The sequence below is a fragment of the Zootoca vivipara genome, chromosome 5, assembly GCF_963506605.1.
Source record: "Zootoca vivipara chromosome 5, rZooViv1.1, whole genome shotgun sequence".
Taxonomy (NCBI): domain Eukaryota; kingdom Metazoa; phylum Chordata; class Lepidosauria; order Squamata; family Lacertidae; genus Zootoca; species Zootoca vivipara.
In genome coordinates, this window is record NC_083280.1 from 2,958,076 (window position 1) to 2,976,974 (window position 18,899).

General features: G+C 47.0%; 1 protein-coding gene and 1 long non-coding RNA gene across 2 annotated transcripts in view; one reads left to right on the forward strand and one right to left on the reverse strand.

Annotated features, from left to right (window-relative positions):
* LOC118093641 (probable cation-transporting ATPase 13A5) overlaps nucleotides 1–18,416 on the reverse strand; it is a 62,575-nt gene extending 44,159 nt beyond the window's left edge. The window contains exons 1-2 of the mRNA XM_035133161.2: nucleotides 18,241–18,416; nucleotides 146–319 (exon numbers count right to left, since the gene is read on the reverse strand). Coding sequence (XP_034989052.2) covers nucleotides 146–319; nucleotides 18,241–18,303 — 237 coding nt within the window. The 5' untranslated portion in view covers nucleotides 18,304–18,416. The remainder of the gene's footprint in view (nucleotides 1–145; nucleotides 320–18,240) is intronic.
* LOC118093642 (uncharacterized) lies at nucleotides 5,074–10,512 on the forward strand. Its single transcript, XR_004693677.2, has 2 exons — nucleotides 5,074–8,695; nucleotides 8,734–10,512. It is a non-coding gene; the product is annotated as an uncharacterized LOC118093642 (long non-coding RNA).
* Nucleotides 18,417–18,899: the final 483 nt, after the last annotated feature.

Sequence of the window (18,899 nt, forward strand, 5' to 3'; positions counted from 1 at the left end):
TCCGCAGGTTAACCAATTCTCTGGTTACTCCCCAGCGAGATGTGGGAAACTCAGCCTGCAGGAAGCTCCGCGATACCCTGCCTGGCTGCAACATCCGGGGATGAGAACTTGGGGAAGCTGCCTGGGAGATGCAAAAGGCACCCACCGTTGTCCGCAAGAGCACGACGTCGGCATCTTCCAAGTCGCAGGGCACGCAGTTGGCCCACACGTCCCACTCGGGCCTCCAGTAGAAGAGGAGAAGGAGGACTCCACAGGACAGGACGTAGCCAGCGATGCACAGGGCCCTTCGGCACCCTTTAGTCTTGTAGCCAAATATATCCTGGGGGGGGGGGGAGGAAGAGATCGGTGTATTTCAGTATAAATGCCCTTGCACAATCAGAACTGCAGGTGGAGGAAATGGACAGAGAGAAGGGTTTCTCCCTCTCGCATAATCAGCGCCGGATAAGCGAAACAAGCTCTAGTGGGGCCCCCCAAAAAATGTAAAGGGGAAGAAACCTGGATGTACATTTCCAAAAAATAAGATAGAAAAACAAATAAAATAAAACCTACATACAGCAACAGTATCAAATGGCTTGAGATACCTATGAGGTCCATCAATTACCATCTAGCATCTAGTTACAGGTAGGTAGCCGTGTTGGTCTGAGTCGAAGCAAAATAAAAAAATTCCTTCAGTAGCACCTTAAAGACCAACTAAGTTTATATTTTGGTATGAGCTTTAAGTGTGCATGCACACGAAAGCTCATCTAGCATCTATTCAACTCATGCGAAAGGCTGGACTAGATGAATCCCAAACTGGAATTAAGATTGCCGGAAGAAATATCAACAACCTCAGATATGCAGATGACACAACCTTGATGGCAGAAAGTGAGGAGGAATTAAAGAACCTTTTAGTGAGGGTGAAAGAGGAGAGTGCAAAATATGGTCTGAAGCTCAACATCAAAAAAACCAAGATCATGGCCACTGGTCCCATCACCTCCTGGCAAATAGAAGGGGAAGAAATGGAGGCAGTGAGAGATTTTACTTTCTTGGGCTCCTTGATCACTGCAGATGGTGACAGCAGTCACAAAATTAAAAGACGCCTGCTTCTTGGGAGAAAAGCAATGACAAACCTAGACAGCATCTTAAAAAGCAGAGACATCACCTTGCCTACAAAGGTCCGTATAGTTAAAGCTATGATTTTCCCAGTAGTGATGTATGGAAGTGAGAGCTGGACCATAAAGAAGGCTGATCGCCGAAGAATTGATGCTTTTGAATTATGGTGCTGGAGGAGACTCTTGAGAGTCCCGTGGACTGCAAGAAGATCAAACCTATCCATTCTGAAAGAGATCAGCCCTGAGTGCTCACTGGAAGGGCAGATCGTGAAGCTGAGGCTCCAATACTTTGGCCACCTCATGAGAAGAGAAGACTCCCTGGAAAAGACCCTGATGTTGGGAAAGATGGAGGGCACAAGGAGAAGGGGACGACAGAGGACGAGATGGTTGGACAGTGTTCTCGAAGCTACGAACATGAGTTTGACCAAACTGCGGGAGGCAGTGGAAGACGGGAGTGCCTGGCGTGCTCTGGTCCATGGGGTCACGAAGAGTCGGACACAACTAAACAACTAAACAACAACAACAACATCTATTCAACACAAAAAACAGTGGCAATTTGTTGCTGACAGAGGACAGCTGGACATAGAGAGGGCCCCGTTACCTTCAGGAGCTGAGGGCCTCATCCAACCTCAATCCGGCCCTGCGCATAATACTAGTCGAGCTCCTTCCGATTTATTGTTAAAGAGTGAGCTTTCTGGGGGGAAGTGGTGGGCCAAAAGCAAAACCGCTCACCGGAAGGAAAGACGATAAAATAATGGTATTAGAGGGTTTTTGTAATAGATAAAGGTTTGAATAAAAACACTGCAGAGGTGTCGGTGGGAAGTCATTCTGGGAAACAAAGTTGCTATCTAATTTGAAGCTAATTTGAGAAGTTTTGGAAACTTCATAAAAATTATATTGGGGGGGGAACCTGCTCAGACACATTCCTTGAAAGCACATGACAAGTGGGAAAGTGCTCAGAGCCATGCGCTTTGGTGCAAAGCAAGCAGGAGTGAGGAGAAGCCCTGGCTGCAGAGAAAGGAGAGTAGCACACTTGTTCTCTCTCTCAGGACTGCAGCCAGAAGGGCCCTGATCCACCCTTTGCACCTCAAGAGCAGGCACACCCGTCACCTGGCCTCTGCTTTCATTGCAATGGCGAGACGAAGCCTCTCTCTGTTCCGTTCCAATTGCAGAAACGATTTCTAAATGTGCATCTATTGACGCAAGCGAATTAGCACCTGCAGCTGTTAGGCAAATTGGTTTTTATTCTGCATTTTGTGTTTTCATCCTGTATTTTTATGCTGTGGACTGCCCTGAGATCTATGGATGAAAGGCGACATACAAATTTAATAAATAATAATAGTAATAGTAATAATAAAGGTCCTCTTTTGGAGAATGGTTTGGTTTTTTTTCGTGGGGAGGGAGTCGATGTGTCACTCCTACTGAAACCAATTCCCTTACACACACAAATATATATTTATATATAAATATATATATATATATACACACATACACACACACACACACACACACACACACACACACACACGAAAGGCATTATTCACATGCAAATTGTAACTGAATCCCAAACCAGGAATATTTAAAATAAGCCTTCCTTGAAAATTACATCCATCAAAACAATAGGATTTCAAAGAAAAATGCACTTATTCCTATCATTATCATTATTATTTATTAAATTTGTATGCCAGCCTTCATCCGAAGATCACACACAGCAGGCCATTAATTGCTAGTATTTCTATCCCGCTTACACTGACAGAAATCTCAAAGGGGTGTACAATCGGGGGGGGGGGGACTATTAAAACAGAAAAAACTGTTGCAGAGATGCCGGCGTTTCTACTCCTGGTGCCACCCAAACTCAAAACAGGGACAAATAAAACGAGCCAACAATCCACCAGGAGTGGAAATGCAAACTTAAGGACAATAACTGGCACAACAATTAGCTGCAATCATAGGAAAACCAGTTTAGGATAATCTGCCCCATTCAAATCTGAAGAGGGCTCCACGCAGAGGCAAGAAATTCCTTCATGGTGTCTGACTAGCCTGCGTTTGGCTGATTTTGAATTTGTTTCCAGTTAAGCTATATTTCTATATTTCATGCTCTCTTTGCATTTACAGAGGCACCAAAAATCCCCCCACTGTGAAAAGGGGGGGGGAATAATAATAATAACAACAACAACAACAACAACAACATTTTATAATTCATAATTTTCTAATTACTATAATAAATTATTGCAGCAACAACAACAACAATAACAATTTATACCCCGCCCATCTGGCTGGGTTTCCCCAGCCGCTCTGGGCAGCTGCCAGCAGAATATTAAAACAGAATAAAACTTCAAAAATTACCAACAGGGAAGGAAGAAAAAGAAATAAGGCAGAGCCCTTTTAAAATGTGTTCTTTTGGGGGGGGGGTCATTTTCTATTTTGATGATGTATTTTGTGGTTTTCTATTTTGGTTTTATTCTGCAAACTGCCTTGGGACCTCTGGGTATAGGGCGGTAGATGAATCCAATTTAAAAAACTGTTTTAAAAGTAACTGGAGGCGCGAGGCCATGTGCTCCCTCAGAGGGGCTGGGGCAAATAAATGATACTCTTATTACTCTTCTTCTTATTATTATTCCTTCCTGCCCACCCCATGCAGCCACTGCCCCCCCCCGCCGCTTCCCAGGCCTGCTGGCTCCCCAATCCCGGCCCCTGCGCCCCGGCCTCTGCCCACCCCCGTGTCTCCCCATCCCTGGGGGGGTCCCCAATGCCCACGCCCCTGGTGGCACGCACTTGGGGGCACGTGGGCAGCCTCTCGGGGTCGGAGGGGGCCGTGCCACTGTTGATGAAGCTGCTGCTCAGGAGGCGGCCATGGGAGCTGGCGCTGCCGACTGCCTGCGACCGTTTCGCCACCCAGGGCCAGGGCAGCACCCAGGGGAGCCTGCTCGGCCTGTTCTCCACGGTGCCAGCGGCCAGGCCCCACGGCCAGCCGGGGAGGGAGGCGGAGGCGGCCCCACAGCCAGGAGGAGCCGCCGGGGCAGAACCCCAGCCAAGCAGGGAGGCTGGGCCCAGGGAAGGATGCTCGCAGCCAGGACCGGCCCATCTGTCGCCATCGCCCGCATCCCCATCGCCACGACGACTTGGGACCAGGCCAAGGCCTCGAGAGAGGATGCAGCGAAGGGCCTCCCTGGGATTATAGGAAAAAATCTGCTCCTTTTTCCTCTTCGGGGGCCCAATCCGGCCTGCGGGTCGGTCTAAACTTTTCTGGGGTAAAATAAATTTAAAAAAAACCTCAACAACGTCAACCCTAAAAAAAAGCTCAACAACTTTGTCTAGCCCAGTGTTTCCCAAACTTGGGCCTCAAGCTCTTTTTGAACTACAATTCCCATAATCCCTGGCCACCAGTCCTGCTAGCTAGGGATGATGGGAGTTGTAGTCCAAAAACAGCTGGAAACCCAAGGTTGGGAAACACTGGTCTGGCCCTTCACGGCCCTTCACTTCATCAAATCTGGCCCTCTTGGAAAAAAGTTTGGACACCACTGCCTTACGGGGTACCCAAGAGCCCGCAGAGAGTCCTTAAGTGGGTTCCCTCTTGGTAGGAGAAAATAACAGAGGCCAACCGGAGAATATTGAGAAGCAAAGCGGCTAGGAAGCCTGATCTTGATTAAACTGTTGCAACAGGGTCCTCACTCAGCACACACAGGAGGGAGGAGGAACCCCGAACAATGGTGTCAAGCCCTTATACAGACTTTTGAAATTGCCCCCCCCCCACCCTGTATGTAGCCACCCAGAAGACCCTCTGCCTGGTTCCCTGGAGCCTCACTTCTCGCAATGAGGGAACTGCCAGAAGACCCTCGGAGCTGGACCTCATTCCTTTGAGATGGTAAAAAAACAACGTATATTTCCGTCTATAAGACGGCCCCATGTATAAGATGCCCCCTATTTTGGGGGACACCGGTTCAAGAATATGGGGGGGGAAATACGATCCATGTATTATAGGGTGGCAATGACCAGGGCCAGAATAATCCTGGTCAGGCCACGCAGGAGAGCAAGAAGAACTCCATTTTGTATATTCAATTCTAAATCTCTCTGCCTCTGATAGAAAGCAAACAGGCACAGCATGTTTGCACATCTAATGCAAAGATCTAACCACACACAGCACTTCTAAGAAATTCTAGCATAAACCACAAGAGCAAGAGGATGTAGCCCACCGCAAATTATAAGTAGAGCACAACCACAATTGTGCCTGTAAAATTCCACATAGACACGTGTATGAAGGTACCAGGTACATAACGCCACCTAGTAGAGTTGGGCGGGTGACTTTGCATCTTGGGGTGCTCTCTCTTGATTGGTTGATGAAGTACTGCAGAAAGGCTGATCTTCACTTCACTCTGTCAAAAAGGTATAAAAGCACTCTGTGTATGCCCATGGGTCGGGCAGAATGAGAAACTCATTCTCACTGCCACCATTTATTGCAATAAATGTTTTAATAAATCTGTTTTATAATATGTACAACTGCCTGAGATTTCGTCTGGTCAATTTGGGAAGCCAATCATCCATATTACATTCCTGGTGTCCTAACATTTCTGGTGCCGTGACTCGGATGAGGGCTTTTCCCTGAACCAGAGGCAGTCCCCTTTTGCCCCACTGGACAGGGCGCAGATTCCTAACGGCGCCTCTGGTCTGGTGCACACCGGCAGACTTTTTCCGGATGATCAGAGGTGGCCCTTGAGTTTCCGTGCCCTGAACGAAGAGGCAAAAGGACCGAGGTTGGAAGGGAAGAACAGGAAAAGCCGGCTGGGGTAAGTAGAAAGGGAAAAGGTACCTTGAAGGGAATTGGCCCCCTTTAATGAGGGGAAGGGAGATCCTGATCACATCTCCAGCGTGTTGGTAGTACTCAGTTAATCAGAGGTCAACTGGGGAACCAGGCGCTTTGGGTAAAAGGCAAAGGGAGGAGGAAAATGTATATGTTAGTACTAGTCAGTAGGGAGGAGGTCCCCTGACAAATAGATACTTAGGAAACAAGGAAAAACTGGGAGGTAGAGTGTGGTAAAGTGTCCAATGCATGGTATGTGTGGCAAAGTTTCCAGTGCATGCTCTGGTTGAATGAGAGGATACTTTACAGGGCCATAAATGGGAGGAGTATGGTAAAGAGGAGGGGAAAATGTGATTTCCCTCAAATTCATGATAGATAAATTCAGAATGCTATAAAAGAAATTTAATTTACAAGTCCTGCCAACAACAAGTTCGGAGAAAAAAAAAAAGGTGGCGTCAACCAGTATTCCCCCCCCCCCCGAGAGAAGAAAGGCATTGTGAGAAAGAAGATGAAGAGAAAGGCAGTGGTTAAACAGCAACAAATAATGGCTCAAGGACCAGTGAGGAACCAGAAGGGGTTCAAAGGTCACTGGTGAAGGTCAGTTGCTAGGACGGAGATGTCTCGGTCAATGTAAAAGAGGAAGGAAGAGTGTTCGGAGAAAGATGGGACAAGGGGGTCCCAGCAGAAGAGAGTTCGTCGGTTTGGCAGGCATGGCAAGGAGCCGTGGTCAAGGTGACCTAAGAGTTACCTGCATCTGGACTTTGTTATAAACATAGGCACCCAGTATTCTGTTTTTAAATATCCTTGAAACAGCACCAAAAAGCCAAAAGAAGCATCAGACTTATTTTATGCCTAAAAGGGCTGTACAAACAGACAGCGGAGGATTGGTTCAGAAAAATCATCTCTGGAACCTTTAAAATGCTATTCACCACACTAGAAATGAGGCTACCGCCGCACAGGATACTGACAAAATGCCAGTAACGGTGCTCAGAAAATGTTTTCATATGCTTCAGCTGGCTTCAAAAGAAAAGAAAAGAAAAATTATGTACTTAAGTAGTTCACAACGCAAGAGACAATAGATTTTATTTGAACAATTAAAATCTTTTCCCCAAGTCCTGTTGGAACTGTGCAGACTTTAGTTTTTGGGGAAACTTACAAGAATGGGGAAAAAGAGACATTTGAGTCCTTCAAAAAGCAAACTACGTTTAAAGGGTTTAACCCTCCTACCTGCAACCCCATTTCATATGTTTTTGTGACAGCAACATGTTGGAAAATTTGTAGAACTGCATATTTTAATGAAATGAATGTCTGTCAACTAAAGAATTTAGGATAAGGTAGAAGGAAGTTATACTGAATTGAGATTTGTGTGTAAAGACATTGTTTGAATCTAACACTACGTTGGAAGACAGGCTGCAACATCTCAATAACTCTCAAACCTCCGGCAGAGATGTGTGGCGTAACCCCCCTTATTTGGTTACACAAGCGATTCTGCATGATTTGTATTTGCACAACTTGTTTTCTCCTGCAACCTGCACTTAGAGACTGTGGCTGTGCCTGGCTGGTGTTGCCATTTCGGACATTCTATTGTGTGACATTGTGTGACCAAAGACCGTTGCTGTGACAGTAGGGAGAAAAGATGTTATGCTTTGGAGATCCACGTTTCAGGTTACAAAAACACTACTGCTCTAAATGCTTTGACTTTAAAAAATTTTATGTCTCACGGAAACAGCCCGTTGCTACAAAGCAGCTGTAAGTTTTTTCTTCTTCTAGAAACCACAAGACTTTGCATAATTTGAAAAACAGGCTTCAGTATCCTAGCAGAACTCAGCCGTCGGCAGCTGGATGGGAGGCAAATACGGATTTAAAGGACCCCTCCTTAACCCTGCACATGCATGAAGTTCTGTGGAAGGAAAGAGAAACCACGGGGAGATCCTGAAAGATGGACCAGACGTGGAATCCTGTTGCAAGCCTTGTGAAATTCGGCAAAGACTGCTGTAAGGCACTGCTGCTATATCCCAGAGATGACTTCTCAACTAACTGCTGCTACATCCCAGAGATGACTTCTGTGTGCCAGACACACCTCAATGTCCAATACGTGGGACGCACTACCTCGGAGAGTTTGGTGGTGGACTAACCAGCAAGAAGTTCTAAAACAGCAGCGGCAGCTACAAGGACAATCTCTCTCTCCCCCCCCCTCCTTTGTTTTTTATCTACAGGAAATCACTCGAGCGAAGAGCGTGTAGCCTTGCGGAGCCTGACACGATGGTTCCAGCCTGACGCTAGCGAGTCCCTGAGTGAATCCTTGAAGGAAGGGAGACGAGACCCTCTTCATTCCTAGGTGGTGAGGTATCCATTCCATCCGGTGAAAGTGCCTGAGATGACCCCCTGGATCCACACCCTGCTGTACCTAATCAGGAGTGGGTACCCAGCGCACGGTGCACCAGTTTCCCCTTGCAGCGTCTGACCGGCAAAAGACGCCCAGCGCATGGGAAACCGAAGTAGCCCCTGCTGTGACACTCCGGACGCTGTCACTCGACGCACGGGTTGAGGAATGTCCATCTTATGCAGCACCAAACATCAAGGAGACAAGGAGACGCAGTAAATCTTAGACCCTTATATATGTATGTATGAATGTATATTTGTATGGGAGGCATCAATTGAGTGGGACCCACAGTAGAAGTCTACCTGCCCCCAAAGCAGTATCCTTAATTTGGAAGGAAGGGCAGTGTACCTGCCTCACTTGAGCGAACAGACCCAAAACAGTTTCAGAAATTGAACCATGGGGTGGGTTCCAGCAACTCCCTAGGTCATACAGATATGGGGAGGGTTCCAGCAACTCCCTAGGTGATACAGGGCTATAGCTGGGTTGGGGATGTAACTGGAAGAGCTGGCCAGGTGCACCCCTCAGTTCTGGCTTTGGAAATGATGGGAGAAGCTTCTGGTAGCCCACTGATATCTAATGCAAGCCTCTCCTGATTCTGGCAAACTGGAACAATAGCCATTCTTTCTGTAGCCAAATGCTCAGCTAGGACAAACCTCCAATTGTTATATATATATATATATATTCCTGGCCTTTAGAACTGTGTAGGAACTTTTGAAACCCACTGATTTGCATTGAAGCCCAGTACTGAGCTGAGAGAGAACTGTGTATTTTCCTGCTGACATAAAGTTTTGGAAACAGTGGCTAAAGCCCCTTGGCTTTTAGATTTCCAGCAACTATAGTATCCTAGTATCTCTGAAGACTAGTGTGGCCATTATAGATTCATGGCCCACCTGAGAGAAAGAACCCTTTGTTGCCAAAAGTCTGTATTGTGATTTTTTTGTTGTGCCTCAAATGGAAATGCAATGTAGTAGAAAGTGGCACTTGTGCTTCGACAAAAATGATGTTTGTATAATGCAAATATGTGTTCCCAGTTAGGTCTAACACGAAGGCTAAAAACTTCAACAGAAAATGCTTAGGAGTTATGGAAATAGATTAATCAAAAGCTGAACCAGGCTTAAATTCAGCAAGCATTTTTACTCTGCTTTATAGCATCAAGCTGAAGCAGGAAAAAAAAAACTTTCATGGTTATTTTACACTGACAGTTCTGCAGACTGAATGCCTTAATCTACAGGCTCTCAGAGTTTGTGTATAGTCCTATGAATTAGCTGATGGTGTCTGTCCTAACAGTGAATTATTCTTCCCCCTTAGGAAAGATTTCCAACCCCATGTGCATGTGTGGTAGCACTTTTAAACTGTTTAGTGATGCACATTATTCACTTGTTTTAGAAACACTAGCTTGTATACCTTAAGTTAAGAAGTTTCAAAATGAAGGTCTGAATGTGCCAGGTAACAAAATGTAGGTCTGTTTGTGAAATATTTTGCTATTTGATTTAAGAAAAGCAATGTACTATGTCTTTAATGACTGCTAGTTCCTGATCACAGCCGGAGGTTCCTGGAACCTTTTTAGTTCTGGTGACACTAAGAAACATTTAACAGCCTTGGTCAGGTATTTTAACTGTTCAGTAGAAAAGGCAGCCCCCACCCCGAAGTTCTCTATCTGCCTTGCACTGTTTCCCTGGAAGTCAAAAACCTAACATTTGAGCAAGCTTCCAGTTAGCCTTCTTCTGCCCTACATACCTCTTTGCAGCCCAGCAATCTTCTGAGGGCTCTGAACTAGCATCTGTATACAACCAGAGTAAACGTGTTGAGAGTGATGTTAAAAACATTAAGAAGCAGGCTGATTTGTACCACAAGGTTAGCCTAGACGGTGCAGGTCTGCCCAGTGTATGGAGTTAGATTAGTTCTTGGCTCCCAGGTTGGTCATAGTTAAAAGAGATTCTGCTCATAATATTAATTTTCTTTCTTATTGTCTTAGCCCTATGCAGAACCTTGGTCTGTATAAAGCTTCTGGTAGCCCTTCTGAGACAAGCTGAATAACAAGCCTGGGAAAAGTCAGCAGAAGCTTCCTCACTTACTTTGCTCTCTGTTGCCCATCCTTTGGCCTAACATTGGAGCATGGGAAGCTGCTGGCTCCTCTGTAGAATCATAGAGTTGGAAGAGACTACAAGGGCCATCCAGTTCAACCCCCTGCCAAACAGGAAACACCAGGAAACACTGTAGTGCAATGGGTCAATCAAATGGAGATGCAGAAGCAGACCTGTTCTTCATCTCCATATTGAAGAGGAGGGAATATAGGGTGGCAATGACCAGGGCCAGAATAATCCTGGTCAGGCCACGCAGGAGAGCAAGAAGAACTCCATTTTGTATATTCAATTCTAAATCTCTCTGCCTCTGATAGAAAGCAAACAGGCACAGCATGTTTGCACATCTAATGCAAAGATCTAACCACACACAGCACTTCTAAGAAATTCTAGCATAAACCACAAGAGCAAGAGGATGTAGCCCACCGCAAATTATAAGTAGAGCACAACCACAATTGTGCCTGTAAAATTCCACATAGACACGTGTATGAAGGTACCAGGTACATAACGCCACCTAGTAGAGTTGGGCGGGTGACTTTGCATCTTGGGGTGCTCTCTCTTGATTGGTTGATGAAGTACTGCAGAAAGGCTGATCTTCACTTCACTCTGTCAAAAAGGTATAAAAGCACTCTGTGTATGCCCATGGGTCGGGCAGAATGAGAAACTCATTCTCACTGCCACCATTTATTGCAATAAATGTTTTAATAAATCTGTTTTATAATATGTACAACTGCCTGAGATTTCGTCTGGTCAATTTGGGAAGCCAATCATCCATATTACATTTCTGGTGTCCTAACAGTATAAGACGAGCCCAGATTCAGAACATTATTTTCGAGTAAAAAAACCAGTCTTATACATGGAAATGTACAGTACTTAGTTCCTGAATCTCTTACACATATTGAGAGTGTGCTCAGCCTAACAGATACTTGTCAGACTGTATTTGAAAAGGGAGGTGTAAGCCCCTACAGTCAAAAGACAATTGGAAAGCTTTTCCCATTTCCTTCTTCCTTGCAGAGAAATATTTCAGGTCAACTTGGGAGAGTCAAAATGGCTGCAGGATCGTTCTCCTGTACTATTTCAGACATGTGGCTTATATACTTATGTATGAACATTTATGAATATATATGACATGACCTTAGAATTCCTATAACACTGGGGAGAGCAGCCCACAGGAGGAGGAGGAGGGGGCCACCGCAGAAAAGGCCTCTCACTCGGGGGAGAGGCGGTCCTCGAGAGCAACCGTTGTCCCCCAGGACGACCACATGGCTATGGAGACCCCTAACGCTCCCTGGCTGCCCCCACCAGGACTCCCTTTTGCCAGGCTACCTTGAGGGCCACGGCCTTAGTGTTTACATGGCCCAAAATGAGAGTTGGAGGACTCGAGGCTTTTCAGTTAGCGCAAACTGTTTCCCGACTTCCACACATCTAGTTTATTATTATTATTATTTTAAAATTTGTTTATTTTTCAGATTTTGAAATTTACAATCGGTTATCAAGCAACCCAAACAAAAAGAGAATTCCACAAATTCCCCTCCTTCTTCCCCTTTGTGGGTCCTTATCTTAACTTTTTTCCCTCCTGCATCTTCTCTACTCATCCAAATCTATTAAATCTCCATTACAGCCATAGTCCAACGTTACTATAAGCACCATTCCAATCCAACTGATAACGTCAATTGTTTACAATGATTTTTAAGGTAACAGATTCCCCCCCCCCCCATTGCTTCTTAAAATTTTGGTCTTCCTGGTTTCTAAAATCCTCTGGAAGGCACCAGGTCCCATGGGGAAGGCTGGCTTGTCAAAAGGATGCTATAGGGAACGTTGTCAATCAATCGGTTCAAATGTCAGGTCATTCCAGGGGTGTGTGACTAGATGACCCTCAGAGTCCCTTTGAGCTCTACAATTCTACGATTCCCTAGTCAACAACTGCTTTGGCAGAGGCTTCTTCCCCCTCCGCCCTTCATAGCAGCTTTGCTCTGTGTTATAAGAATTTAAGGTCTCAAATATAGAAATTACATGTTCATAAGTTTACAGGGCAAACACATACATAAGTATGTAAACCACGTGTCTTCTGAAATAGTACAGGAGAGGAATCCTGAAAGCATTTTGATTCACCCAGATTGACCTCAAATGTCTCTCTGCAAAGAGGGAGGAAATGGGAAAGCCTCTCCATTGTCTTTTGCTTACCTGTCTTTAGGGCATCTTTGTGTATGAATGGGGTGAGCCTGTGACCTGCATTCAGGAACTCAAGTATTGACCATCACAAAAGAATGGCCAGGCTGCCCAGGTGGTAATGCAGTCAGTGACCATTATCAGGTATCCTGGCAGGCAGGATTTCTGCTGGAGACCGCCTCCTTCTATGGCAATGTTTCGGGGGTAGTCTTGGGCCACAGGATGGGCAATTTCAAAAGTCTACATAAGGGCTTGACACCATTGTTCTGGGTTCCTCCTCCCTCCTGTGTGTGCTGAGTGAGGACCCTGTTGCAACAGTTTAATAAAGATCAGGCTTCCTAGCTGCTTTGCTTCTCAATATTCTCTGGTTGGCCTCTGTTAGTTTCTCCTTTCGATAAAGAACCTACATAAGGACTCTATATGGGCTCTTGGGTACCCCATAAGGGAAAAGGAGCAGGTATCAGCTGGTGATTTAGATATCAGCAGGTGATTAAATGCTTACGTTCAACCTGCTAAAAAGAAAAAAGAAACCCTTCCTGGTTCCTGCATACCAAGCTTCCTTTAAAGGCCAGGAGCAAGCTAGGCTGGTAAAGTTGCATTTTGCTGGCAGCCTTCTCCTGTCTCTGTGGAAGGATCTTTATCTCTTGCAATAGCCTCCCTCCCCTGGCAGTGGAGCACCTGCGGGTTCAGCCCTCAGCCCTCTACACTTAAAAAAAAAACAAAATTGCAAAGGCACATGTCTCGGGCGATAAGGCCTCTCTGCAAAAGCTATGCTTAATGTGTACAAAATGTTGTGTGGAAGTTTGCATTTGCAGAATGGCTTATTTTGCAGAGAACAGGTGCAGAAGCTAAAGCTGCGGGGGGCGGGGGGGAGAGAGAAGGTGTGGAGTCTTTGTTAAGATGGAGTCTGGTGTTAATGGACAACTCATCCCTGGGAGTCTGGGTTTGTCTCAGAAGCCACCAGCATGTTGGGGAAGGGACTTGCCTGCCTCTCTCTCTCTCTCTCTCTCTCTCTCTCTCTCTCTCTCTCTCTCTCTCTCTCTCTCTCTCCCTCTCTCTCTCTCGGACCAGACAGAGAATAGTTCTGGACAGGACTAACAAATAAGAAGCTAAAGAAAACTGGACTGCATTCCTAGTTGTTTAAGAGCAAGGGGTTTGCTTGTATTTACAACATTTTTTGTAACAAGTTTAAAGATGGCAAAAATGACTCCCAGATGAATCCAAGTAAGGACTCAGCTATACACCTGCAAATACAGTGGTACCTCGGTTTTTGATCGAGTTCTGAAACGTTCAAAACCCGAAAATTGAACAGCCGACAGCTAGGCCTCAGGACCTTGCACTCAGTGGAAGCCGCGTGGCATGTTCGACTTCTGAGGCACGTTCAAAAACCGAAGCATCTACTTCCGGGTTTACGACGTTCAAAAACCGAAATGTTCGTCAACAGAGACATTCGAAAACCAAGGTACCACTGGTTACAGGTAGGTAGCCGTGTTGGTCTGGATCGAAGTAAAATAAAAAAATTCCTTCAGTAGCACCTTAAAGACCAACTAAGTTTTTATTTTGGTATGAGCTTTCGTGTGCATGCACACTTCTTCAGATACAGTGAAATGGAAGTTTCCAGGCACTTATGTAGAGAAGGTACCACTGTAAAACATTTGTGTTGTAAAATGCAGTACACAAATGGGACACTAGATGGCGACAGTGAGCTATGTCAAATTCAAAATATTTTTTTCAAAACTTATTTTTAAAAAGCACTTTCACAGTTTTTTTAATATGTTTGTAGATTCCACCCAAGATCCAAGTGGGGGGGGATTGTTTTGTAGGTGAGCTCTCCCCTCCACACTTAGCTGGCCCCTCCTGGAGGCAGCAGCAATGATGGTGGAAGGAAGATGGATTCACCCAGAGGATACCAAGACGGTGGCTAGGTTTGCTTTAAAGCAGCGCCTGGTGGAGAGCTCAGCCTTCCAGCTTTGCGGCACAAACTCCCTCCTCCCCAGTTGTTGTTCCAATCTGCCTTCATCTTGCCACAGATCATCACCCCAACACTTGAGCCCTTGTGGCCCTCCCTCACTCCCACCATTCGGGGCTGCAGGACAGGATACTCCAGCTGGAAGGGGGGGAAATGAGCCCATTTCTAAAAGTGGCTGATCTTAGAAGTGCCAATGCAGCAAGCAGGCAAGGTGGAGGAAAGCCTGGTGGAGGAAGCCAGCAGTGGCGTCGCTGTCCCAGGGGAAGAGCCGGCCTGCGTGGCACAGCCCAAAGTGATGCTCCCAGGTGAGAGAGCAGCCATGGCATTCGGATGAGTCCTGAAAAATGAAGGTGCGGACAGACCCCTTTCCTCACCTCCAGGGTGTGTGGAAAAAAATGTCTCCAGTCCTTCCACTGGGCGGGGGGGGGGGAGAGTTCATGTGTTTCTCCCTCTCCCTCTCCCTCTCTAGGGATGTCACAGGGAAGATGGAGCAGCAAGAAATGAGATTCTGACTCAGCACTGGCAGTAAGAGCCATTTGATGGCGGAATGGACTCCCTCCGAAAGTGGTTCACTCTCCTCCCTTGGAGGTTTTGAAGCAGAGGTTGGGTGGGCATCTGCCAGGTTTTTTTTTTTAAATGTATGGTTCATGCATTGCAGGGGGTTGGACTACATGGCCCTTGGGAACCCCTTCCAATTACACGATTTCACTACTGTAGTTAAACTAACAGACCGTTTCCCTGTCTAAATGGGGTGTTAATCAGTTCAGTTTGGGGGACTGGGAGAAAACGGCCAAAATGGTGAAGCTGATCACCCCAGAAGGCGTGGAACTGAATGGAAGAAAACGTTGGTCAGGAATCTCTGGCTTGTAACCTGAGCAGCTCTGAATCTCTGTCTGGAGGGCCAATGTGTTTTTCCATCCAGTCTGTTAGAAGCAGAAATGCGGGCAACTTGGCCTTTGGCTGCGAGGATACAGTTCTAAGTTAAGTTGCATCCTGTTCCTCTGAGAGTTATGTTGGATCATCTTCTGCTATTTGCATATCCTGTTCCTTGCTTTTCCCTTCCCCAAGACCCACTCATGCAGAATATGCTGATAATTCCTCTTGGGTGTTATGGTGTTTATATCTCATTCCATAAGATGAGCCGCCTTCACTGGTCTTCTGTACCCCAAAAGGCCTCGTTTTGGTGGCGAGAGTCTCACCACAGAGGCTGGAGGCACCTGAGGAAGACTTTCCCTGGTGCCCTCAACTCACAGTGGTAGGAAGAAAGGGGAATGGGCCTAGTGGACTTGGAGAGCCCTAGAGGATCCCAGGCTCAGGCAGTAATAGCTGGCTTTGACCAGCAGCCGCGTCTGGAATTTAGCCTAGAAAGTGCCAATCCATGGAGTCCATGAAGGATGAGAGCTGCCTGCTCTCAGCTCCTGGCACCAGACAAAAATAGTGCTGGCACGTTCTGGAACACTGAAGTTTCCAGATTGTGTCCAAGGGCAGCCCCACATCACACGCATTACGGTAGTCTAGTCGATAAGCAGCTACAGCATGCGCAACCATGGCAAAAAGCCTTTGGCGCAGATGGTATCCCCAACATCCAATCTTTCACGTTTCTGCACCGAGGGAAGCCCCATCGTGTTCATAGAATCATAGAATCATAAAGTTGGAAGAGACCACAAGGGCCATCCAGTCCAACCCCCTGCCAAGCAGGAAACACCATCAAAGCATTCTTGACATATGCCTGTCAAGCCTCTGCTTAAAGACCTCCAAAGAAGGAGACTCCACCACACTCCTTGGTAGCAAATTCCACTGTCAAACAGCTCTTACTGTCAGGAAGTTCTTCCTAATGTTTAGGTGGAATCTTCTTTCTTGTAGCTTGAATCCATTGCTCCGTATCCGCTTCTCTGGAACAGCAGAAAACAACCTTTCTCCCTCCTCTATATGACATCCTTTAATATATTTGAACATGGCTATCATATCACCCCTTAACCTTCTCTTCTCCAGGCTAAACATACCCAGCTCCCTAAGCCGTTCCTCATAAGGCATCGTTTCCAGGCCTTTGACCATTTTGGTTGCCCTCTTCTGGACATGTTCCAGCTTGTCAGTATCCTTCTTGAACTGTCGTGCCCAGAACTGGACACAGTACTCCAGGTGAGGTCTGACCAGAGCAGAATACAGTGGTACTATTACTTCCCTTGATCTAGATGCTATACTCCTATTGATGCAGCCCAGAATTGCATTGGCTTTTTTAGCTGCTGCATCACACTGCTGACTCATGTCAAGTTTGTGGTCTACTAAGACTCCTAGATCCTTTTCACATGTACTGCTCTCAAGCCAGGTGTCTCCCATCCTGTATTTGTGCCTTTCATTTTTTTTGCCCAAGTGTAGTGCTTTACATTTCTCCTTGTTAAAATTCAGCTTGCTTGCTTTGGCCCAGTTGTCTAATCTGTTAAGGTCATTTTGAAGTGTGATCCTGTCCTCTGGGGTATTAGCCACCCCTCTGCAAACTTGCTCAGGATGCCCTCAAGCCCATCATCCAAGTCATTGATAAAGATGTTGAATAAGACTGGGGCCAAGACAGAACCCTGTGGCACCCCACTAATCACTACTCTCCAGGATGAGGAGGAGCCATTGATGAGCACCCTTTGGGTTCGGTCAGTCAGCCAGTTACAAATCCACTGAATGGTAGCATTGTCTAGCCCGCATTTTACCAGCTTCTTTACAAGAATATCATGGGGCACCTTGTCAAAGGCCTTGCTGAAATCAAGATAGGCTACATCCACAGCGTTCCCTTCATCTACCAGGCTTGTAATTCTGTCAAAAAATGAGATCAGATTCGTCTGACATGACTTATTTTTCAGAAACCCATGCTGACTTTTAGTGATCACAGCGTTCCTTTCTAGGTGCTCACAGACCGTTTGCTTAATGATCTGCTCTAGAATCTTTTCTGGTATTGATGTCAGGCTGACTGGGCGGTAATTGTTTGGGTCCTCTCTTTCCCCCTTTTTGAAAATAGGGACAACATTCGCCCTCCTCCAGTCTCCACCTCAAGACAAGACCCACAGGGCAGAGGAGGCGTCGCCCAGAACCTCCTTCTTCGCCATCCCTCCCTGCAAGGTAGGAGGGGGACCACTGCAAGGCTGAGTCTCCCCAAACCCCACTCCATACCCAGGCAGGCTGTCCAGTGGGACTCTGTGATGAATGGTACTGAAAGCCATGGAGAGATCTAGGAAAACCAACAAGTGCCTCCTGGGATAGATCCCAGGAGGGTGACCCAGACAGGGCCCAGATCAAAATGGATCTTACAGTTCTGCATTTCATCCAGAACTCCCTGGAGCTGAGGACCCACTTCCTGCTCAACCCACCTGGATAGCTAGCCTCCTAAACAGAAACACTTCATGCTGCAACCTTTTGCTGCAGTCCCCCTTTTCATTCTCGGCAGGCACCAGCCAACTGACCTGGCCCGAACCCATCCTTTTTTAAGCTCTCCGAGGGCCCATCCACCTGTGGATTCCTGCCAAAGCCTTGAAATGCCCAGGGAGAAAAGAGCAAGCCGTCCAACGTTCCCCCCCCCCCCGCCGCCCCATCCCCTCGGTTGTGTGCTTAGGGGCGCTTCCCAGGGGCCACCCAGTGAGCCAGCCTTGGGCTAGGAGGAGCAAGCCTTCTTCTGGAGCCAAAAGCAGGAGGAAGGAATTCCCGAGATTCCTGGAAATGCAGCTGACTTGGGAAGCTAGAAAGCCCACTTCTCCGCTGCCTCTTACCAGCTCATCCTCCTTTCCCTGGTTGAGGAGGTGGTGGTGGTCCGGAGAAAGGTTTTCCCCCATCAGACTTGGCGGCTGTCAAGCAGTCCAGGGTGTCCTCTCCCCCAAGGATGGCAGCAGCAACAGAAGCGCCGGCTGATCTGACCTCGGGGCAAGAGCTCGAGCTGTCTCCATGGTGTTGCCGCCTGCCTTTAAGAGCACACGCCTTCTTTTAGCCAAATCTGCAGCGGAGAAAAACCTGTTCCAGCCCTCCAGAGCCTTTCAGGCTTTCTCTCTCTCTCTCTCTCTCTCTCTCTCTCTCTCTCTCTCTCTCTCTCTCTCTCTCTCTCTCTCTCTCTCTCTCCTCCCCCCCCCCTCCGGTGTTATGTAAGACCCTGCAGGAGACACCTGAGGAGGGGTGCCCTGTCCAGGTGCCCTTTGACCCTTCGCGTCCACTGGCTCTCCCCCAGACAGAAATTCCAGCCTGGAGGTGCCTGGCATGCAGAAGGGGCCCACCTGCTTGTTGGACTCCTCTCGTCCAGCTCTTTGCGGGCCCCTGCCTCACCCTCACCCCTTCCAGCTGAAGCATCTCAGTCACGTCTTGGAAGGAGAAGAGGAGAGAGACGTGTAGGTACGGTACATTTGAAGCACACACACCCCCAAAAGAAAATGCAGGGAAC